Here is a 24154-nt window from a genome sequence, read left to right on the forward strand (position 1 = left end):
GTTTCTATTATATTCATGGACAGTAAGATAGTGAGATATGCATTAAATTTCTTTTCCCAGTAGGGGTCTGATTCAACATTTCCTATGAAAGAACAGAGAGACACTATCCCTTTTTCCCAGGCTAGTTAGCCTATAATTTAAAACTGTCAAAAACACAATTTTGTTCAAAGTCTTCAATAAAAGCTTCTTAGATATAACCCAAAGAGATTTTACTAAAGTTTGATTCAGACACTGTTACAATATTTTTAAAGCCATAAATACATTTAACTGATATTTTACTGCATTTTTCTAAAGCATTTGAGGGCTTATGAAGAAAAAGGGCACCATCTTTACAAGGTGACTAAGTTGTCCATCCTTCAGACAAATGGGAAGCATTCAATGGTTCATATTAATGAGAATGGTACTTTAAAAGGTACTGATGTGGTCATCTTTAACAAAATGTATTACTTTTAAATAAAAAACAGCAACCATATATTCTGCATGTCTACTTCAAAACAATTATGGGGGGAAAAGATCTAAAAGTAGGTAACAGATTACAAAGAAAAAGTCTTGAATTCAGAAAATACACATTTACTAAAAAAGCAAGTACAGAATGCTGTGTGGGAAGTAAGCAATGGTTTACAGGGAAAAATGAACCAGACCCAACAGGACAGAAGATCACCCTTTCAGGCTGTTTGCTAATCCACTGATTTGAATGGTAAAGCTTGCTTGAGCTTAGGCTCTTTACCTCTGCATCACATGAATGTGTTTATTTCATTCCTTTAGAACACTTAGCTTTTCTCCTGTCTCATCATGCAAGTGTTAGGATGCTTAGCTCCTTCTTAGGTACTTTCTTCCATGTTTGGTGTGGTTTTGAGTAGAGGAACACTGCAGACCAACATGTCAAGCTAAAACAAAAGCTGTCCACAAATATTGCTTGCTGCTTCTATAAATTTCTTTGTTGACCCTGATATAATTCACTTTTTCTTTTTTTTTTTCAACTCAGGGAACAACACTGCAGCCTGGCAGTTCACATACTGATATCAGACTGAAATGATGGTTCTGAATCATAAAACATGTCATCAACTTTCTACCAAGCCACCAATAACCTTGCACCATTTGCCAACCCTCCCTTTACTTGTCAGTGTAAGGCTTACCTGATTGTGTTTCCAATTACTGAGAAGGGAGCCCCTGCTCTGCAAGCTGCAATGGCTTCATCTCTACACCTCCTGGCAACCGCCACTAACTTTCTACCACATTCATCCACGTTGCCCACCAAGAACGTCTCAGAGGTGTCTCCATGGTAGCCGTTGTAATAGACCTAAACATAGGCAGAAATTTAATAATTTGTTGTTGTTTAAAATCTACTCTTCTAAAGTATACATTGGATTCATTTGTTTTAGCCTTCCAGAATTACTCTTAAGTTCACCTACAAAAAAAATAGATATGCTGAAATCTTACAGAAATTTAAAAGATGAAACCATGCAATAACATTACACAATTTAAAATAAATAAGTGACTAGTGTGGCTATTTCAGCATTCTGATTAGCAATGCTATAGTAGCATGTTGATTCTTCACTTTATTTTTGAAAAGACATTGACCCACAATTATTACAATAGGTGGAACCTAGCAATATTAAACATGGTGAAAAGTTTCTTCAATGTCATGAAGATATTCAATCTTTTATTTACTAGTTCTTATGCTTGGAAGTCATAGATAATGACAAGAAATAAGACAGACATGTCGATATTATAGAGACAGTGGCTCAATATAGGAATGAAAAATCTTGCCTGGAAGTGAAATCTTAATTGAATGTTCCAGATAGCTAAATGTTAACAGGAATCACTACACTTCGATATTTAAAGACTTAGAATATAAGAAAACAGTGTTAAGAATAAAATTACAAAAAAATTCATTTTATCAGTCTTCAATGATTCAGCAGTCCCTGTATGATCTTGAAAGATAACAGATTCATTATAAAAATCAATAATTACCAAACACTACAATAAATATAAAAGGCTGAGAAGTTTATTAGAATATTGATCCATCGATGTAGCATGAAATGTGCTATTTTGCATAAATTTGTCCTATGCAATTATTTTTCACATTTCTCTTTCTCAAGTAGAAGTAGAATGCAGAAACTGTTATAAAAATGTTTATCTGAGCTTTCTGTCTGTTTAATACTGAATTAATAACTTAAATCTGTGTACAATTCTGCCTTTAAAAAATACTCTCCCACACACTGTGAGGGAAACAGGAAAAGTCTTTATTATGTCTTTTTAAAAGTTAGTAAACTGAGGTAAACAAGTAACTTGTCTAAGGTTAGTGGCAGAATATAGAGGTGGATCCAGATTAATATGATGGATTATTGGCTTCTAATCCAGTGGGTTTTTTAAAAAAAATATATTTTATTGATATTTCACAGAGAGGAAGGGAGAGGGAGAGAGAGCTAGAAACATCGATGAGAGAGAAACATCGATCAGCTGCCTCCTGCACACCTCCCACTGAGGATGTGCCCGCAACCAAGGTACATGCCCTTGACCGGAATCGAACCCGGGTCCTTTCAGTCCGCAGGCCGACGCTCTATCCACTGAGCCAAACCGGTTTTGGCTAGTGTTTTTTCTACTGTATAAAAGTATCTTAAATACTTAGCAATGGAACAGTGTTCTATACATTTATTCCCATTTGCAACCCAAGAAAGTACAAGTTTTAATTTTATATACAAGTATATAACATTTACTAATAAGAGTAATTACTTTAAAAGTTTGTATATATGAATGTTTGCATAACTATTTAAGTAAAAATGTATTTTTAAAAAATCTTTATTTGCCTTTTCATATTACTTTTACTAGCTTTCATGAAAGAGTCAATATATATGGCAATAACAATACTTTTGAAAGTCTGTGACAGCTATCTATAATTAATGTTTATACCAACAAACTATTCTTGTTTTTTACTTCATTTATTTAACAAATATTTATTGAGCAACTACTATGGGCACTGCATAGTCTATTTTTAAACATTCAACTCTCAAGGGAAAAAAATCTATTTTCTTGTGTTATATACTAGACATAAATAATTATAACATGAAATGAGTATTTTTCTAATATAATATGAAATAATAATGGAATCTTTCACTTAATAAAATATTTCACAAGAAATATAATTTGTTCAGATACTAATCTATATATTTCCTTGACTGCTTCACATTTCTTAACATTGAAAATATTTCATTTTGCTTTATGAATTTTGCAATTATGAAGTTATTTGAATGTTAAAAATGGAAGTGTGTATGAAAAGTCTTCAGGAAATGTAGAAAAGGCTTGGAATAGTCTCCTTGAACACATTGAAAACAGTAGGGAAGAGTATGCTTGATTTCACTGAAAGCAGCAATATTTTATTAGGGGATGATTGATTAGGTGAGAAAATAAATGTAAAACCCCCAAATCAGGTACAATCCAAAAGAAAGGTGTATCATGAAAAATACTTTATTTCAGGTACACTTCATAAAATACCTCCTGAGTTTGAAAGATACCAACAGAATATGTATAGAGCAAATGTTCAAGTATTCTAAGTAGCACACAAAGATAGGAAAGAGTATTAGCAATAAAAGAATCTTTGGCTATTCCATCACACAAATTGATATGAAGAAAAAAAGATTAATTAATTTGAACAATTAAAAATCTGACTGAACTCAACTACTGGATGCCAATTTCCACCTCATTCCCTCTTCTACCTAGGTTTCATGATCTGGATATAGAATAACTATTATTAAAAACATTTCCTCTGTACCCTTATGTTCACTGAAGCACTATTTATAATAGCCAAGATCTGGAAGCAGCCCAAATGACTATCAGTAGATGAGTGGATAAAAAGCTGTGGTACATTTACACAATGGAATACCACCGGTTCGCAAAAAAAGGAGGAAATCTTGCCTTTCGAGACAGCATAGATGGACCTGAAGAGTATTATGCAAAGTGAAATAAGCCAGTCAGAGAAAGACAAATATCATGAGATCTCACTTATTTGTGGAATCTAATGAACAAACGAACAAATAAAACAGAAATAGACACATAGGTACAGGGAACAGACTGACAGCTGTCAGGGAGGAAGGGGACTTGGGGGGCTGGGTGAAAAGGGTGAAGGGATTAACTGAAAAAAAAAACCAACAAACTCATAGACAGACAACAGTATAGTGATTACAAGAAGGAAAGGAGGGTGGGTGAGGTAAAGAGGGGAAGGGAGATAAGTGGTGATGGAAGGAGACTTGACTTTGGGTGGTGAACACACAATACAATATACAGATGATGGTCCAGTGGGTGTGGCTCAGTGGTTGAGCGTCCATCTATACACCAAGAGGTCACTGGTTAGATGCCTGGTCAGGGTACATGCCTAGGTTTCAGGCTCAATCCCCAGGTAAGGGACATGCAGGAGGCAACCGATGGACGTTTTTCTCTCATCAGTGTTTCTATCTCTCACTCCCTTCCTCTTTAAATATCAATAAAAACGTATCTTAGAAAAAAAAATACAGATGACATATTATAGAATTGTATGCTAGAAACCTATATAATTTTATTAACCAATGTAACCCCAATTAATTCAATAAAAAATTTAAGCAGAAAAATATTTCTTCATTAATAGAAACTGTAATCCTTCAATACTATCTATCTCAACTAGTTCTCATCAGATGTTTAAATGGTAGTTATTTAAAATTTATTTATTAATCATCAGATGTATAGAATTTATTTATAATCTACATAATCCAAAGGTATCATTACCAAACTTTTTAGCAAAATGAACTGCCAAAGCACAAATACGCCACATCTGAAAATAGTCAAGGGCTAAGAATATTAGAAAAGGTTTAGAGCTTGTACATTTGAAGTTCCTAGGCTAAATTATTTTGGGTTGTTATTATTTTTTTAATATATTTTATTGGTTTTTTTACAGAGAGGAAGGGAGAGGGATAGAAAGCCAGAAACATCAATGAGAGAGAAGCATCAATCAGCTGCCTCCTGCACACCCCCTACTGGGGATGTGCCCGCAACCAAGGTACATGCCCTTGACCGGAATCGAACCTGGGACCCTTCAGTCCCCAGGCTGACGCTCTATCCAGTGAGCCAAACCAGCCAGGGTTTGGGTTGTTATTTAAAAGAAATGCTGTTAACCATTTGGTGAAAACTTAAGTTTAGAGAGAAAACCGTTCTGCTGGTATGCTTTGAGTTCAAGGCTCTCTATACCAGAAATGGAACATGGTGCTACCTTCAGGGATTTTAATAAATCTAAGAATACTGCTAGCAAAAGAGTTGCTGTCCAAATAGACTGACACACACAGGCCAACGTAGCCTCTAATGACAGAGTAAGATAATGACAGGCCCCACTCAAAATCAGCAGGAAGAGGAAGATCAATCTTGGCAGAGTGAAGGAAAAATGCTGGCTTTCTTCGCGTTAGCTCATCTCATACATATCTAGCTTCGGCAGCTGCCCAGTGCGGCGGTGCTCTGCATTAACTACACAGTGGATCAATAACAATTACACCTTCTCAAAAACATGACACATAGCAGGATTGGGTTGACATTTCACTTAGGCCAACATTGATCTCAGTGCATCTGATTCCAGCCCTAAATTCAAGTCAGGCCTGGGTTTACTTGGAATAAACAGAGTTAAAAACAAAAAAGGAAACCAGCTGCTTGTGTCTGGGTCTAGAAGTAAACAGCACTTCCATCGGCGCAGTTCACATTTTCAATCCACTCTTCTTCCTGTTGCTACCAGCAGTTCTGAAGTTGATCAAAGACTATTTTTTATATGATTTACTCACCGTGACATCAATGTTGATAATATCTCCATCCCGAAGAGGTCGACTGAAACATAAACAGGAAAAAACGGTGATAGACAGATCTCAATAAAAGGGCTATAAAAATAAATACCTAATGACTACTATCACAAACCCAATGAGCTGCAATGATAATTTGGAGTAAAGGAGGAATAAATGGAATAACAATATCTAATCTTTAACTTACGTTAGTCACATCAAAGTTTACAAGAAATATATAGTATGAACATATTGCTATTTGTAAGTCTACTAGTCTTTAAAAAAATGGTACTTATTAGTTACCTTAATTTTGCAAAGAGCCAAAACAGTTGTTAAGTAATGTTTACCTACATTTGGATTTTTACCATTTATATGGTTAAAAATCTAAGGACATTAAAGAAACATTTAATGCATAACTACTTTTTTGGATTAAAGACTGCTTTAACAAACATTAAATGGGGGTATCATGTGCACTTAGAGGCAAAATACTTCAAATTTTTGTTTTAACATAATCAGCTTCAAAAGTTTGCAGGTGGGTTTCAATTAAACAATAGTGTCTTTCACCATATGTTATAGATCTTAGTTTCACGTTTTAGTTTCCAAAGGAACAATATGTTATTAAGCAATGACTACCTGTCAGGAATACCATGACATAGCACGTTGTTTACAGAAGTACAAACAGATTTTGGAAAGCCTCCATAGCCTAGAGGTGAGGGATAGGCATCATGACTGATGATTTCCTGATGAACAAGAGCATCTATCTCTTCAGTTGTCATGTCAACCTAAAATATTAAATAAAGAAATTGTGCAATGACAGCTAAAGACATTTCTTGTATCTATTGACTATGCTTTTAGCTACAGCACTTCCAAGCAAGAGTATATAAATCTACTGTGATAAACTTGTAGTACAAAATGTTAATTCATTATGATTAATATTAAAATCCTAAACTGTGCCTTTTTGATAATCATTTAAGTATATGATGGTGCTATGGACTATTAGGAAATGGAAATTTTAAACTCTTAAGATCCTTCAGATAATTTGTGAGTCACTAAATGACATGACTCCTTTTTAGACTGAACATTTCAAAAATATGTCCTTAGGTAATTCCTTCCTCTTCCTCAATGGTTAGTAACCTGGGCTAACAGAAACATAGAAATAAATACTCAAATGGCTCGTCAGTTTAGATGACAAAGCTTGAAAATTAGGTCAACCTATATCACATTACCTGGGTTTTGCAGCAATGGCATAGAAATTATAGATCATCATGTAAAAAACTGAGTCTGATACATATTTTATAGATTTCATTTTCACTGATCTTGATTTCTTTCATACCTAAATAAGTCAATGTTTTTAAAAATATTTTTCTCTTGAATCCACACATAAAAGAAAAACTATAATCTAGTTTTGTGAGCACATGAAGTATATCTTAAACACATAAATCATGAATAAAATTCTAAAACAAACTTTTATTAAAAATGAACTATTTCTTCAATAATTTTCTGTGTTATTTTATATTCACATTATGTTTAGTTACGTTGCTATAAGAAGAGTATGACCCAGATGGTACCTTAAGTAATTTCATCGTTGAGTCTCACTCCCTAAATTCTGCCCACCTTTTTGAAACTACAGGCCCATATTTTCATTTATGATCCTTGTACAGCAGAGTGTTTCAGATTATTCTGAAAGGACCAAATCTTGTAGTAAGACAGGTGTAACAATTACATTGCTCTATTACCCATAGCTTTGTGTATCTGGTCTGATCTTTCTTTGCAGAGCTAATGCAGGAAAACAGTAGACAAAGACTGAGGCAAGCAACTCTTCAGGCACACGAAGTAATGTGGGGAATAAAAGCATAAACTACAGGCAGGAGGAAGGAGGCAAAAGTCAAAGCCGGCTGCCACTGATCAACTTGCATAGGCTGATTGAGCCCAGAGCATCTCCAGAATTCTATTTAAAATTGAGTCTGGATTTTAAACAATCTCTTGAATACACACATAAAACAATACAATCCCCTTCCTCCCAAGGCTTTACTTAATTAGTAACAAATTACATGTGTACAAAAGAGGAGTTAAAGGGAAAGCGGAAAAATAAGAGGGTTTGTTGCCCCTAATGTAAGTCCTTCTGAGGTTTGGTGAGACGCCACCTTTAAACTCTTCCCAGCCAGGAGGAGGACATGACGGGCCAGCTGACAGGCCTGACGAAGCCCTTGAATCTGATCTTCATTCTTAACTTCTATGCTGTCTCCCCAGTCGGGTACAATGCCTGTCGTCACATAGTCTGGCTTCTTTATGTGCTTGAGGAAAAAGGATTGAAAACGAAGATCAGAACCCAGCGCACGACAATGGGAGCATTTTTTCGGACACAGCCTCCTACTTCATGAAGCTCTGCCCTTCCTGCCGGAGCACCGACCTCCAAAGCCAGCACAACAGACCCTCCAGGCTGCCCCCAGTTCCTTCCCCTGCCCTTTTGAACTTAACATTGCCTGTTAGTGCTGTCTTTGGATGGTCTATTAACCTTACTGTGCTTTGAGTCAAACTGGACTGAAGTAGACTTCTGGTCAAAACAAACAGTAGTTTCTTTTCTGCCTTCTCCCAACCCCGTGAGAAGCACACTGTCATCGATGAAAAATAGCACCAAGCTTCCAAATTGTCAAATAGCTAATTAAGAGCACTTTCATCTTCTTAACACAAAGATAAAATTTATGCAAAGGACAGCTTACAACACCTTCTCTTAATGAATATATGTAAAAGGCTGACTGTCAAGGCTAACGAAGCCTATTACATATACACTTTTCTTGCACTTCACAACTGTACCCAAACTAATAAGGGACTAGAGAATAAAATAAAACAGCTTTTCCCCTTTCTCTTTCTTTTTAAGTACATTAAAATACAGAGTGCTTCTATCATTTGTCAAAAAATAGCAAAGCATCCCCCCAAACTCAAAACATTCACTTCAGATTACCCTGGTAGAACATTCTCCAACACGTATTTAAATCCATGGGCAGTATGCGGAAAATACACACTGTCTCACACACAGAGCTTCTCTCAGTCTCAAAGTTTTGCACAGCTCTTTACAAGCTACTTATGGAAACTGCAACGTAAGTATTGTTGACAGTACCCCGTCAGGCTACACAGGGGATGGGGACAGGGAGCTGAGAGAGAGAACACTATTCAGTTGACATCACAGCAGCTCTGGCAGGGCATTAGGCAGGATTGAAGGACCTTCACCTTTCTCATGTCAGACGGTCCTTTCTGACACAGGTAACGCCACTGCTCAGGTTGCTACAGCTGAGCTCTGGAGGAGCATCTCTCGCCAACAGCTTTCCAACAGTGCCCACAAAAGCTCCCAGTCTCCCCCACAGACTGTGCCCTTGTCTCTGCTTTGTGGTCGGGCCAGGTTACAACTACAGGCAGAAGGGCTATTGGACTATCCCTGAAATTCTAAAACAATACATTCCCCTCTCCAGAGATTTTTTTTTCTTTTCTAACTAAGAAAATACCAGGAACATACTTTGGGCTCTGGTGGCCTGTCTCATCAGCCCTTGCCACAAAACTAGGTCACTCACCTTCAGGAAGTATAATATACTTAATATGGGTTCAGAGTAAAAAAATGCATAAAGGGGAAAGCAGGTGATTTTTGTGACAAATCTGAATTTCCTTCAGCTATTCTTGTTCTTCCTAAATAACCCGCACACCTCCTTTATATTGCATTAAAAAAAAAAGGATTGATTGCCTTTCCATAGAATTGTAATCTCTAGAAAAAAAGTCAAGAATGCTGAGACAAGATGTTTTCTTTAATTTACTGTAAAGGAGATTCAAAGACAGCAGCATTAATAACATGAAGAGCAAAAGAGCAGGCTTTAGGAAAAAACATCTAGTGTATTAGTTTCAAGTAATCTCTCTTGAATGATTCCAGTGTTATAGTCAATTTTTTTCCTCAAAAAAACTACATACATGTAGTTTTATCTTCATGTTAATATAGAAAATTGTATGATAGAAATTTTAATTCTAAATAAGATAAGCAATTATAAGCTCAGCTCTCTATTTTAAAAAATTAACATTATAGAACTGCAGGATGTTAAAACTTCTCAAATGACAATTTAAAATCACAAACCAAGTTTAAAATTATGATTCAAATAGCTTAGAAATCAAACGTGCAAAAATATTTGATTGCTTCTGCAGCTAACCTTTATCTTGGCTGGAAAAAGCAGCAGATAATAGGTGATACAGTACCTTAGGGACTGGATGAGCTGAAGAAACTGCAGCAGGCAAAACTATACTGTGTGAAATATCTCTTTGTCTCCGGAAAAAGAAATTTCTTCTTTGTTGACTGCTTGACTGCTTGTGTAAGTAGATATGATTGAGTGGTGAAGAGAAGATTCTATGACAACCTAGGAGCAGAAAGAGACATGTTTTAAGTGAAAAAACACCTAACATAGTGCTACATTTTAAGATGTTGTGTTGTTGCCTATTAAATCATTATTCTAATCCTTTACTGGCTCAAAGAGGAAAAGCCCCAAATAGAAAGAAAAGCAGTGGCATTCTCAGTTCTAATAAAATAGTAGCACGGCATATTTATTAGCTAATACTATGTTTACATAAATGTTTGACAATGGAAAACTCTAATGGGAAATAAACATATAGAAACATCTGCTGAGCACCAGGTCTGTAAAAAGAACCATTTCTGCTGTGGTACCTTACGCAGCAATGTCCTGGATGACCTGAAACTCGGGGCACTGTTTGGGTGGCTTTTCATTCTTTAAAGCCATGAAAAATCATGGACAAATTGCCAGCTGCACTTTTTGCCCTCGATCTGATTACTACTCTGTGTTAAGTTCATGTGCAGTGAGGCATTATACTGAAATTCATTGTGATGAATGCTCAAGTCAAATAAAGACTAGATAGCAAAAATGTAGGGTGTATCCCTGAAAGAAAATGAATATAGGGTCCTAAATTACCCACAACAGGAATTTTGAAATATCTATCAACATTTTAAATGCACACATTCTTTGACTCAGCAATTCACGCTCCTAAGACTTCACCTTGCAGATATTATACAATGACGGATATATGAAGGTGAACCCTACTGCAGCATTGTTTGTGGTAGGAAAAGTGAGAAATAGCTCAAATGTCCATCAGTAGGGGACTGGTTAAATATATTATGGTATATCTACACAACTATTGACCTATTAAAGAGAATAAGCTAAGTCATCTCTAAGTATTGATATGGAAAGAGGTCACAGTATATTGCTAAGAAAATAGCAAATACTGAACATTACAGGGTGGGGCAAAATAGGGTTACAGTTGTTCGTGTGGAAAATAATACAATAATTAATAAATAGTAATACAAGATAAACTCTGCTTGGCATACTCACAACTGTGATCCTACTTTTGCCCCACCTTGTATTTATAAACTGCCCATTAATGTAAAAAGAGCTTAGACATTTATATAAGTTTAAATATAACTATAATATTTCTGAAAATTGCTATTCATCAATAGTGATTATTTCTGGGACATATGATTGAGGCTGGGTATGAAGACTTCTTGAATCATTTTATTTTCTTCTAAACTGTTAGATTAAAAAAAACACACATTTACTTGCATAACTTTTATAATTAAAACAGTAGTTTTGGAAATCCCCAACATATCATAATTGTATATCAGGGGTTGGCAAACTATAGCCCAAGGCCAAACCTGGCCTGTTGCCTGTTTTTATACAGCCCACCCGCCTGAAAGTGATTTTTATGTTTATAAATGGTTGCAAAAATCAAAAGAAAAATAGTGTTTTGTAATGTATGAAATTATATGAAATTCAAATTTCAGTGCTCCTAAATAAAGACTTATTGGAACAAAGCTACCTTCATTTGCTTTCAATTGTCTATGGCTATTTTTGAGCTACAGGGGCAGAGTTGAGTAGTTGTGACAGATCTGGCCCTTTACAGAAGTTTGCCTACTCCTGATCTAGAGCACTGGTTCTTAAAATGTGGTACCCAGACCAGCAGTTTCAGCATCATCTGAAAATGATGCAAATTCTTGGACCCCTCCTCAAACTACTGATTCAGAAACTCTGGGATAAGGCCAGCAATCTGTGCTTTAACAAGCCCTCAGCGCGATTCTGATGCACACACAAGTTTGAGAAGTATTGGCCTAGCAACCTTACAGCTATGAAACATAATAAAACACCAATTGCAGATGAGTACTGGCCCCAAAATCCATGATCTCTAAGTGATTTGGAAAAAGGCATGGGATGCAAACAAAGCCCAATGGTCAGTGATTGAGTGTCTTAAGTTTTACTCAATTATATTATTCCATAAAGTTCAGTTTAATATTGTTGAATTAAACTTACAGAGGTGTTTTGGGTATTATTTTAAATTAGTGGCCCAGTGCATGAAATTCGTGTGTGTGTGTGTGGGGGGGGGGGGGGGGCGGAGAGAGTGTCCCTCAGCCTGGCCTTTACCCTCTCCAATCTGGGACCCCTCGAAGGATGTCCTGCTGCCAGTTTACAGGGATTGGGCCTAAACCTGCAGTCGGACATCCCTCTTGCAATCTGAGACTGCTGGCTCCTAACCACTCACCTGCCTGCCTGCCTGATTGCCCCTAACCACTCTGCCTGCCGGCCTGCTCATCCCCAACTGCCCCCCGCTGCCAGCCTGCTTGCCCCCAAATGCCCCCCCTGCCAGCCTGCTCACCCCCAACTACCCCCGTGCCAGTGTGCTCGCCCCAACTGTCCCCCCCCCCACACACCGCTGGCCTGCTTGCCTCCACCTTCCCTCCCCACTGGCCTGCTCACTCCAACTGCCCCCCTGCTGACCTGCTCACTCCAAACTGCCCCTCCCCCCCCCACTGTCCTGATCACCCCCAACTGACCCCCACTGATGGCCTGATCATCCACAACTGCGGTCCCATCCTGGCCTGATCACCCACAACTGCCCTCCCGTCTTGGCCTCTAACCACCTGTACCTCAGCCCCGCCACCATGGCTTTGTCCAGAAGAATGTCTGGAAGGTCTCCTGGAAGGTCTCCCAGTCTAATTAGCATATTATCCTTTTATTAGTATAGATAATTCCAAATACCAGACAAAATGTCACTTTAAAAAAAGTAGCCTGAGGTATGTACATATTCTCTCTCTAAAGCTTGTATTGTAAAGGATAATATTCCCATCACTATTCCAAGATTGTCAAGTGGTATATGGGTGTCAGGGTAGTACCCCAGGAAAAGCAGATGATTAGAAAACAGCAGCCTAGAATTTCATCTCAGCTCTACCACTTGCTAGCTGTGGTCTTGAGCAAGTTTCTTCTTTTGGGTCTCAGGAGAGAGTGAACTGGAATACAATATGTGAAAGCACCTTGCATTTAGTAGCTGCCCAATAAATGATAGTTTCTTCAAGAACACTTAAAAAGTAAAGAAAGAAAACACAGACTCCACTACGGCTTCTAATACTGAGCACTAATGTGTGAACGTATGCACTTAACGTACATTAGCTCATTAATCTTCTGAGAACCCTATGAGTTGTACACTGTTATTACTCCATTCCACAGCTGAAAATAGTGAGGCACACAAAGGTAAGTCAGGGACATGCAGTTAGTGCCAAAACTGAGGGGAAGCAGGTCAAATTGCTCCCACAAAGTATATTACTTCTCTTACAGGCATGAGAAAAAATGAGCTAATATACATGGAAACACCCAGAAAGTGTGAAAGGCACCATAACACTATTAAAAGTTACCACCATAACACTATTAAAAGTTAAGTTATTTTTCTGAAAGTGGTTATGGTTTGACCTAATCCACTCACTCTCTTAAGACAAGCTCCCTTTGTTGACCAAACACATGATTCAGTGGGAAGTTAGTTGGGCTTTCTGGGGCTATGGAATGGAAAATCTGGGTCCCAGCTACAGCAAACACTCAGGTGGAACAATCTATGACCATGGGCCCATGAACTACATTGGTAGGTCGGACCAAAGACATACTTTTCTGAGGAAAGCATGTATGTGTTAAGATTACTATGAATAATGTCAACAGTGATAGAAATGGTAACAATAATAGTGATTAACATTAAAGGGCCACATTCTTTGAGTAAGCACAGTGCTAGGTGCTCAACATACATTATCTCTAACCCATCTGTCAGGCGGGCAGGCAGCTGTTGATGTCATTATTTTACAGATGAGGCTCAACCTGTGGTGATGGGTCAATGGCTGGCCCTGCCTCAGGTCCTCAAAGTCCAAGTCCAAGGCTGCCTGCCACTTCAAGCTGCCTTTTAGCAATGTGCAGGGGCTCTAGTAGCTAATGCTTTGCTTTACATTATGTTTTTTAAGGGAATGGATTTTGAGGAAAGTTTTTTTTTTTTTTTAATCATGAAAAACTAAATATCATGGGATCAGCCAACATTCAGAATAAAGGTACTTTTCATGAAAATTCTTACAACTGACCTAATTGAGAAACACTGTGCTAGTGAAAATAGCGTGAGCTTTGAAGTCAGACGGGTCTGAGTTACCAAACCTTCTGAGCCTCTTTCATCACCATTATAAAGAAATAGCATTGCTTTTCTCACCACTGGGCTGTTATGTGCATTAGCTGAGATAACATATGCTGTATACTAGTATGTAAGCCATCTATAACAGGTAGGTGCTCCACAAATGTTAATTTCCTTTCTCTTCTCAACTATTTGAAATGTTTACCTGTGGACCTCTGAATTTATTTATTCTTTTATTTAACAACGACTCACTGAGCTCCTCCTATATGCCACGCTGTGGACGCAGGGAGAACAATGTGACAAAGTCCTGCTCTTGTGGAGCTTATATTCTGTGGTGGGATGCAGACAAGAAGCAAGCCAACAGACACAGATTATATCAGATGGTGATATACATGAGGAAAAACGGGCCAAAGTAACGCAGCACTGCTTAGTAAAATGAGGGAGCTGGGCTTCATGATCTTTGAGGTCCCTTTAACTCTGACATTCATGCCTTCATTCAGCAGCATTTGATTGTCATGCTACATCCCAGGTAATGGGATGATGTAGAGTCTGATCAATTTTAGGACTCATGAAGATTTTGTTCAATGTGGCTGATAACACAAAAGAGAGCTCATCTTTATCAGTATTATCAAGTTCAAGTACACAGTCATTATAGGGGAATCCTTTCTATGTACTTAAAACATGAAGGATGAAGTCATCAGGCCTCCACTAGAATATCTGGGTGAGACTTTTGAGACATTCACTTCTAGGATGAACAGTGCTGTCAATGTACCTGTTCTGCCAAATTATGTGCTCACTGCCCAAAAGATGCAGGCACATCCACACGTGACACACACTGGGAACACAGGCTGAAAGTATCTATCCAATTTGTTGACAATTATGGTTCTGCAGTGCACTCGGCAATTCCAGTTTCATAAGGTACTTTTTTATTTGAAGTAAAATCATTTCTTTTAACCTAATAAAAAGACAGTCTATAAATGTTGTTATAAGTAATAGGATAATAAGGTACCATACAGTGTTTATTCCACTATTCATTACAAACTTAAAAAAAAAAAATCTAGTGTTTTCAAAAATGAAATGAAGAAATGGGGTTAGGTCAATACATGCCTTTTGAAGAAAATGGTCCTCCAATTATCATGGCCAAAAAAAGGGAGAAGGAAAGATCCTCAACTTTATCTTATTGTAATTAATAAATAGTAATTAACAAATTTTCTAAATGCAGAGTGAGCAAAATTAAAATCCCCAGACCCAATGATATTCACAGTCACAGGTTAACCAAACTGCAGAGTCTACTACATATCATTCTAGAAAAGGTTTTTGAGTTTCCTGTATATTTCCTTTCTTTATAAAAGCACTGCTTTGTACACCTAAAACCAATACAATGTTATATGTTAATTATATAGGATTTTAAAGATAAATACATAAAAGTGTTGCTGATACCTTCTAATAACTACATCCAACTCCCAACTGGCTACCTTCAATGTTACAGCTACTTTGATTCACGATGTCTATCATCAGAGGCAGGAACACCAGCCAGGTTGTCATCAGCCACAGGGATGGTCTCTCTGTCTCTGGGCATCATTGTTTTCTCAGGACCCACAGCACACCCTCTTCGTTAAAGCTATTTTAGAGAAACAAGGTCCAGGAGAGTACTAGTTATTGCAAGAGGCAAGTTGACTAATCTGAAGTTTAGGAGACACTGGTAGAAAACCATCAGAAACCTCAGGAGAGTAGGAGAGCCCCAGATCCATAAGACGCTGTTTTGGACTAATCTGATCTTAAAAGACATGATCGTAGTGAGTGCTGTTACTGTTGATTATGTAACAGAAACTCTATGTAGGGTTTTCTTAGGCAGTAAATCTATATGTTATTTGTTATGGACACTAGAATATTTACTGTTATCAAAGGTAATAACAAGAATTATTTTCACTGTTACAAAAATTCTATCAGTGCCTAGTTGGAGCTGAAAGTTGAAAATTACAGGCAACTGCTTCTTTCACATCATGGAGGAGCACACTGTGTGGCCTAAATGTCTCCTCAAATTGCTATATGTCCTCTGGATCCTGCAGCACATTTTTAATATTTTAACTCTGTATTTGCAATAAAATCTAGGTTATGATTTTAAATATTTTTATATTTGGTAATAGTATCAATTGCTTAAAGCTGCATTTTATTTCCCTTTACAGATTAGGTCTGAAAGGTGGGGTTAAAGAATTCAATATGGCGGAGGGAGGAATGCATTTTAAATAACTTATGTTGCTACACAAACATGCCCTATATTTACTGGCCTCTTATTCAGGGTCCAGTTTAATTGTTATCTGCTCACGCATTCTATGCCACATAATGAAACGCTTCCATTTCACCCACTGAACCCTGGGTTTTTATGTGCACCTCTACCAATGACCCTTAATTAAGCCGATTTTACCCTTGAAAATGTGAGTTTTCTTTTGGTCAACAAGTATTTTTAAGAGAGAGGTCTGAATGAACTTTCAAAGAGGCATTTAAAATGTTTACTTTAAGCAGTTGTAAAACTGAACAAAAGTATATTTGTACTCAAGTGTGGGCTACCAATACCTATATTTTTCATTGTACATTTCCAGAGAAGCACTTTCACCCTGCAGCGTGCCATCAATTCCCAGTTATGTTACATTTCAGAGGTATCAAATATCTGAGTAGAAAACAACAGGATACAATAGCCTGTATACTTTACATTAGCCAACAATGTCAACCAGAGATAATGCGTAATTTAAAAGACACCTGTAAAATGTCTTACTGAATATATTTTTTCATAATGATCAGCAAATGCCAAAGCCTAGTAACAGACCTATTATTTATAGCATATCAACATCTAATTGATTTTACAAATGGAGGCAATTATTTTGGATGAATGGAGGAATGCTTGCCAGACTTAAATGATTTATGATTATCAAGAGAGAAAACAACAATGTTTTGCTAATTCATTTTCAAATACAGCTTTTACACTCATTGATAACTTAAATTTTAAACCAAATGATTTGCTTAAATAATACATTAACTTAAAGAAAAGCAAACTGAGATATTTTTAACTGTTTAGAAATATTGCTTCCTACAGTAGGCTCAGAAGGGACTGCATCATAGAAATACATTTTCAAGGCAGATTTAGAACCACAGAAAGATCACACTTCATGAACGCTAACCAATTACTCAGAGCAGGAGCTCAGGCTGATACAGCACTGTGTGCTTCACGTTCGAACGAGAACAGTGCACATACACCCAGGCCTCATATTTCTTGACTAAAACACTGTTTGCTCCATAGGTTTGATAATTTGCACAAATGTTGCAAAAGGAAAATTAAATAGTCTGCATCATTTGATATAACTCTCACTGATTTTTTTATAATCTAGTACTTAGATACATGTTTCAAAAGTAAATGAGAAGATTGAAGGTTCCTTCGCATTTTAAGGAAACTATAAAGCAGAAGAGAAGCTCACGTTTCATAAGAAATAACCTGTGCATTTGTTGAAGAAAAAAATTTAAAAAACCAGCTAGGGGAATGCCCCAGGCTGAAGCAGACACTGATTGGGCAAAGCTAAAGGACAAGAGCCCTTGAAACTAAACAAAAGCAAATTCATTCTGTTGACAGATGCTGATTACATCAAAGCAACAAGGAACTCCCACAACTCCAATTTTTTAAAAAACAATATCTTTCTACAATCTACACAATAAGGACAAAGTAAGTTTTTAAACCAATCATCATAAGCACCATTAAACTTGTTTTTTGAAAGTTTCAGTTCAGTTGAAGACTATCCGGGTGTCTTTTTTAGCTATGAGCTTCTCCAAACAGTGGTTTATTCATTCCCATGGACATGTCTGGGGAGCCAAGCTGGCCATGCCATCAACCCTTTCCTTCCAGGGGTTAACTGCTCTGGCTGCCAAATAAAATACAGAGCGAGCCATGTAATTATGGAGACAGTCAAAGGGCAGGCTCTATTTTGAAATCTATTTGCACAGACAAGGTCTTCCAATTGAGCTTACAGGAAACAAGCTGGTAAAGAGCCTCCTTCTCCCCAGATGCTTTCCACACTTTTTCTCCAATTCAGGAAATCATGGATATGGACACCATACACCATTGCTTCCTGGATTTCAAGCTAAGATGCCATTAAAAGGAGAGGAGTGGATCTGTTTCGCAAACCCATAAAAAACATTTCCCCCCCCTAATTAACAGCATTTGGCAACAGCCTCTGAATGATAAAACCACAGTGTTTATTAAACAACATTTATAAAGAGGATGCAGGTCCAGTTGTTATGTAGGTATTAGAAAACAAATAATTTTCTTTAATGCTCAAAATAAAGCACACAGTTGAGTCTAAAGTATACTGGCATAAAAACTTATCTGAAAGATTCGATTTGACAACCAAGAGTATTGTCCTTGAAGTTTTTTTTATAGCTAAGACTGTTAAAACAGTAACAAAGACTTCACATAAGTAAAAAAGAAATGTGTAAAATATTTTAAGTGACAAAAAAAAATCACAAGTCACTTTTATGCTGAAACATAAAAATTTGGTGTAGTGGCTGAAAGCTCTAAGTTTGCATTATCTGTGAGACCTCATCATTTTCATGTTAAAACAGGATTGGGCCACTACCACTAGAAGTAAGTAGTCAAATGAAGAGATAGTAGTCTTCACCACAGATCTAGCCTGTGAATGTCAGAACTCATCATCAAGCGGTAGAGCAGAGCCTGGGAGTCCTGGTTCTAGAGAAGATGCTGGGAAGTCAGCCACTTCTGGGGAGAGGAAGGGCGGTGGCCTGAGGGCACTCTCTTCCAATAATAACAACATTCAAGAATGATACCCAGGTCATGGCAAAACATGACCTTCCCCAAGGCTACATCAGGAAGTTGGCTCCACACTACATCCCTCCTCCTTTTTAAAATTCATCAGTAGCAACTGATATAGTATAACATCAGTGACAAGTTCAGAAAGGGTTTAGAAAAATACTTCTTTGCTTCTTTACAAAAGCTAATTGGATGATATGTGATGGTTCATTAAGGTACAACACTTGCACCCAAGGATCTATGATTGAAACAAAAAGCAGTCCCCCTTTCTTGGGAGACAAAAACCCTCCACCTACTCTAGAAACACAGATTAATAAATATACCTACTTAATAAAGTAGACTCATGTTTGTGAGCCTAGGAAAAAATTTCTTTGGGCTGGTCCAACCACAGCTGGGGAGGGGTGTGTCAATGATTTCAGTAAAAACTCAAAATCTAAAATTAAGAGCAGATCATTTGGTGAATAGGTGGAAGTTCATAGAAATGATTAATTTGTGAAGGAAAATAGAACTACTGTATGAAATTTATCCACTTAGAATTAAAATGTTTACTTCAAAATTTAAATATAAATTTATCTTTATAATCATAAAATATTGAGTCACATTGAAATAGCATATGCTTAGAAAATCCTATTGTCTCTCAGCTAAAGTTTAGAGAAAAGCAGTTTTTAGCACTTCAACAATACATATACTCAGGCACTTCGTGGACAAAGAAATATTGTATTCTCCTAGGGGAAATAAAGGAGCTGTTTATTAGGGCTATGGTTAAAATGTAATAATTCATTCTAGTTGAGCCCTGTGAAAATGTCATCAAAATATCATTTTCTTTGCCAGATTTTCTGGATGCCGCAATATCATTTAACTACAGAATAAAAGACAAGCTCTGATCAGAGCAGAAGTTCAACACCAAAATGAACTAAAAGCAAATGTCGTTCCATCAAAGTAACAAAAAAGAAATTTACACAGTCCTGAGACCCAGAGAACGCACACTTCTAGGTTAGCACAGAACATCTGGCAAACTTCAACTTTCCAAAGTCTGAAAAAACCCCCCACACATTCCTGTTACCTCACACACTTTGGTTAAAAATGAAAAATTTTTATTCAAGCATATAAATGAGAGTCAGAAAGAGCAATTTCACAGAAATCACACATGGCGCCCAATTTTAGAGAAAATTCATATAAAATATAAATTTAAAATAATTGATGTAGTAAGAAAGGTACTTTAGTTATTTTCTCAAAAGCCTATTCACAAACACTACTTTCATGTACAATACTACTCAAAATATTAGTAATTTGGATATAAATCTCCAGTGATAGAAGACATTGGGACTTTTAGTATATGATCAAAGTAACAGCTTTAATATGAATATTTTTCAATTGTATTAAAGCATTTGAAAAGAGTGTAATTTTAGTCTTCATCTTACAATAGTGTCAACTGAATTCTACATGCAACATGCTCGTTTTGTTAGATGTAGTTCTTTTTCTCTTCCCCCCTTCTCTTTTTATGAGCCATTTAAAGTTATTTAGGGAAACAATTAGTAAAAATAGCTCAGAGCTTTGACCAAATTGCAATATCAATACAAAAAAAAAAAAAATCTACCATCTTAATATTTTTCTGAGAATGTTTTCACTGTACAACTTCAAGTGAAAGGCATGAAATAAAAAGAAAACATATGAATACAAATCCTAAAGTTGTTATGACAATTGTGGGAGTTTTGTCTCTGCCCTGTAACCAGGCAATAGAAGTAATAGATAGGTAGGTAGGTAGGGAGGTAGGTCAATAATCACAACCTGAAATGAGAAAGCCAAAGCTCTAGGAAAACAATACATTTCCAAGATTCTGCAGTTGTGATTACATAGATTAAAGACAAAAGAAGCTGAGATCATGCATCAGGGCATTATTTTCACAAGAAAAATAAAGATAAAATACACAGTAGCTTCTTTAGCAAAAGATAAAGTTCCAAATGACCTGAAGGCAGCTTTTCTTTCTCCTACTATTTTTTCCTTTTTATTGAATTTATTGGGGTGATGCTGGTTAACAAAACTATATAGGTTTCAGGTGCACAATTCCATAACACATCATCTGTACACTGTATTGTGTGTTCACCACTCCAAGTCAAGTCTCCTTCCATCACCATTTATCCCCCCATACCCTCCTCCCCACACTCCCCTCTACCCTCCCCCAGGCAATCCCCACACTCTGAAGGCAGCTTTTTGGACTGATGTACTCATGTTGCCACAAATAATTTTATATTCAATGCAACTGTGTAGACTTAGTTAACCACGTGAATAAATAATCACTCCATAGCTTTAGGCATGAATGCAAAAAGTGCAGTGTATTAAAATGGTGCAGGCTTAAAAGAAGAGTCCCATAGAAGCCTGTTTACAAACTGGCCCTTGTATTTTTTTTTTTTTCAGATATGGACACTCAACTATAAATCCATTAATTTTTGTACTAAAGATTAAAAATTAAAACCACTACTGTAGCTAACAAAACATGTACTCTTTAACTGTACAAGGCACGCTGCCTCTCATAACTGAAAACACAATTTTACTTGAAAACCTTAGCTGACCAAGATTATTCACACTTGGTGAAATGAGAAGTTCATCATCTCATTTTTATATTAAAATCTTCAACATAACCACAATACTGAAAGATTTGATGTATATAATATGTGAAACATGTTTATTGTCTAATGTGAGGTGTATTGAACATTTTTTGAACTATACTCCTACCAGAGTGTTAAAAGAAAACCAATCCCAAAATATCTAGATAAAACATAGCCAATTTGGAGGTAAAAAGAAGAAAATATTGTGGAATTTAAAACACTTTTATATTTTGCTAGTAAATGAAATTTTCCTCCAAAAATGTGCCTTCCTAATTATATTTACTTGAGTTCTTGCTTAAATTGGTTTTTCTGGTACTAGTTGGTTTACTTAGACAAGTTAGTTAAGCTCTCTAAGCCTTAGTTTCCTCATCTGTTTACAGGAATTACCTTTTTCGCAGGATTGCTATGATAATTGTATGACATGAGGCATGGAAAGTGGTACAAGGTAAGCACTGGATAAATGATAAATATGATCATTGGTTGCCCCACTGTGGGAGAAGGTCACTCTAAAAAGGACTAATCAGTGGGGAGAAACCAGCTGAATTTCGAACTGTGCTTTGGCTAATTCACAAAGTAAGTACTTCACAAAGCTGCTACTTAAAAAACACATCATACAAAGCACTGGGCCTTTCCTACCTTCATCACAGGACCACCCTGATGATCAAATGAGATTGCAGATGTATAAATACTTTACAAACTAGACAGCATCTCATGATTGTAGTGTACAGAGAGAATGCTTAAATGCAATAGGACAAATTATGCTCAACCCAATTTTGACTATTTTCTGAGAGTTCTTGGTGGGGCCTTCCTAAAATTCTGATGGCTAATTGTGAGGTCTAAGGAAAATCTCTTCTTCCACTCAGAGTCATCAAAGACCCCCACTTTCCTCAAGAATTATATCCTTCCTATGCAGAATAGCTTTTATATTTGTGCAAAGTGTGGGATGGGAGAAATCACATTATAGAAAGATTCCACTTAGCAGTAAGACATTCCCTATAAAGCTCACTATCAAAATTTTAAGGATTAGATCGGAATACTACCATTTTATTATGCTACTAAATAATGTTTAATCAATGTGCTTATTCATAAGCTGTTCTGTAATTCTTGGTAACCTCAGTAACTTAAAGTTTGTAAGAATTTAAACATATTTGTCTCAGTGTGTAACTATTTAATAGAAATATTCTAGCGCTTACCAAACCTTATTGTTTTAACGCACCAAGAAGTCTTTTTTGCATAAAAATTTCTGTTTATTAAACAGTGATACAGGAAGAACTTATTTACATTTCTAGCATTACCAACATACATAATTTATGACAAAAAAAGGCAAGCACTCCATAAGAAATGCTCAATCACTGTCAATCACAATATACATAAACCAAAGCAAATCGTGTGAACTGTATTAAATTCAGCTGAACACAGAACTGCCAACAGAACAAACAAAAAAACAAATAATTATCAGTGACTCAGAGACCTATTTACAGGACACACAAAATAACTTGAAAAGGGGTAACCATGGAAACTTGATAACCTAAATTCAGTGCCTTGAAATTTTGCATTTATTTAAAACACTGTTTAAATGACGTCTTTACAAGATTTAAATATTTCAAAAGTAGTCAAAGCTTATCTTTGTTATCTGATCATTGGTCAAAATAGTTTCAACTATAAATTAGCTGTCTTTAAAATTATTCAAGGACCAATTTAATGAAACCATGATAAAAATGTCAAGCCATTTTTTTCTAATTTTTCAGCAAACTATTATTTTAAGAATTGAAAAACTGAACTATACACAATAAATCCCACAGTAATCAAATAATATTAAATCACACTTTGACATAAAGACTTTTTAAAACTCACACTGTTGCATGCAACCACCCCCACTTCCTCTAATTAACAACTAAAGCTATTAGCTGTTTCAATTTAGAGGTGATTTTCACTAACAATTACCATTTGAATAGTTTAATATTTAATGCTGTAGTCAGTCCTAGTGTCTTATATTTCATTTCATAAGCTACATTAGTAAAACATTATTTTGTAGTTCACTGGCTCCCACACTTAAGATGTGATGTTCAGTGTGTATTTCATTATGTAGATGAGCAATGGATGTTGTTTGACATGATTTAAATGGGTCAACAGTATTTTCCTAGTCACATTAATCATTCAGACAGCTAGAATGAAAAAAAAAGGCCTTGAAAACTAAAACTAGAGAATCTATTCACACAAATGACACTCACCATTGGCGGGTTATCTAGGGATGTGGTTAAGGAGAAGGAAGAGTTGCAGACTTGGAACACATGTTTCATTATTTATTCGGAAACCACTTCAAGACCATAGCTCCATTTTTGGAATCCAAGTGAACACCCACAGGGACAGATTTCTGAGATATTAAAGTGTAACTTTAAAAAAAGCATTAGATAGAAATCTATAAAAACTTTTCATTGGAGAAGAATAACATTGGGGGAACCCAGCTCCAAATGAGA

The 24154-nt window shown here is 36.4% G+C and overlaps 1 protein-coding gene across 8 annotated transcripts in view; it reads right to left on the bottom strand.

Moving 5' to 3' along the window:
• The window catches only part of METAP1D (methionyl aminopeptidase type 1D, mitochondrial), a 73199-nt gene that overhangs the window by 8614 nt on the left and 40431 nt on the right, over nucleotides 1-24154 (bottom strand). For 2 of the 8 annotated variants that reach the window (XM_080668576.1, XM_080668575.1), the window contains 6 exons: nucleotides 15734-15879; nucleotides 10023-10180; nucleotides 7934-8083; nucleotides 6423-6571; nucleotides 5796-5838; nucleotides 1137-1300 (listed from right to left, as the gene is read on the bottom strand). In XM_080668576.1, the coding sequence (XP_080524702.1) occupies nucleotides 1137-1300; nucleotides 5796-5838; nucleotides 6423-6571; nucleotides 7934-8083; nucleotides 10023-10180; nucleotides 15734-15803 (734 nt within the window). In that variant the 5' untranslated portion in view covers nucleotides 15804-15879. Of the gene's footprint in view, nucleotides 1-1136; nucleotides 1301-5795; nucleotides 5839-6422; nucleotides 6572-7933; nucleotides 8084-10022; nucleotides 10181-15698; nucleotides 15880-23908; nucleotides 24052-24154 lie in introns of all 8 variants that reach the window. The other 6 variants (XM_080668578.1, XM_080668579.1, XM_080668580.1 and 3 more) reach the window with 3 other exon arrangements.

The sequence above is a fragment of the Plecotus auritus genome (genome assembly GCF_963455305.1).
Source record: "Plecotus auritus genome assembly, chromosome: 5".
Taxonomy (NCBI): Eukaryota; Metazoa; Chordata; class Mammalia; order Chiroptera; family Vespertilionidae; genus Plecotus; species Plecotus auritus.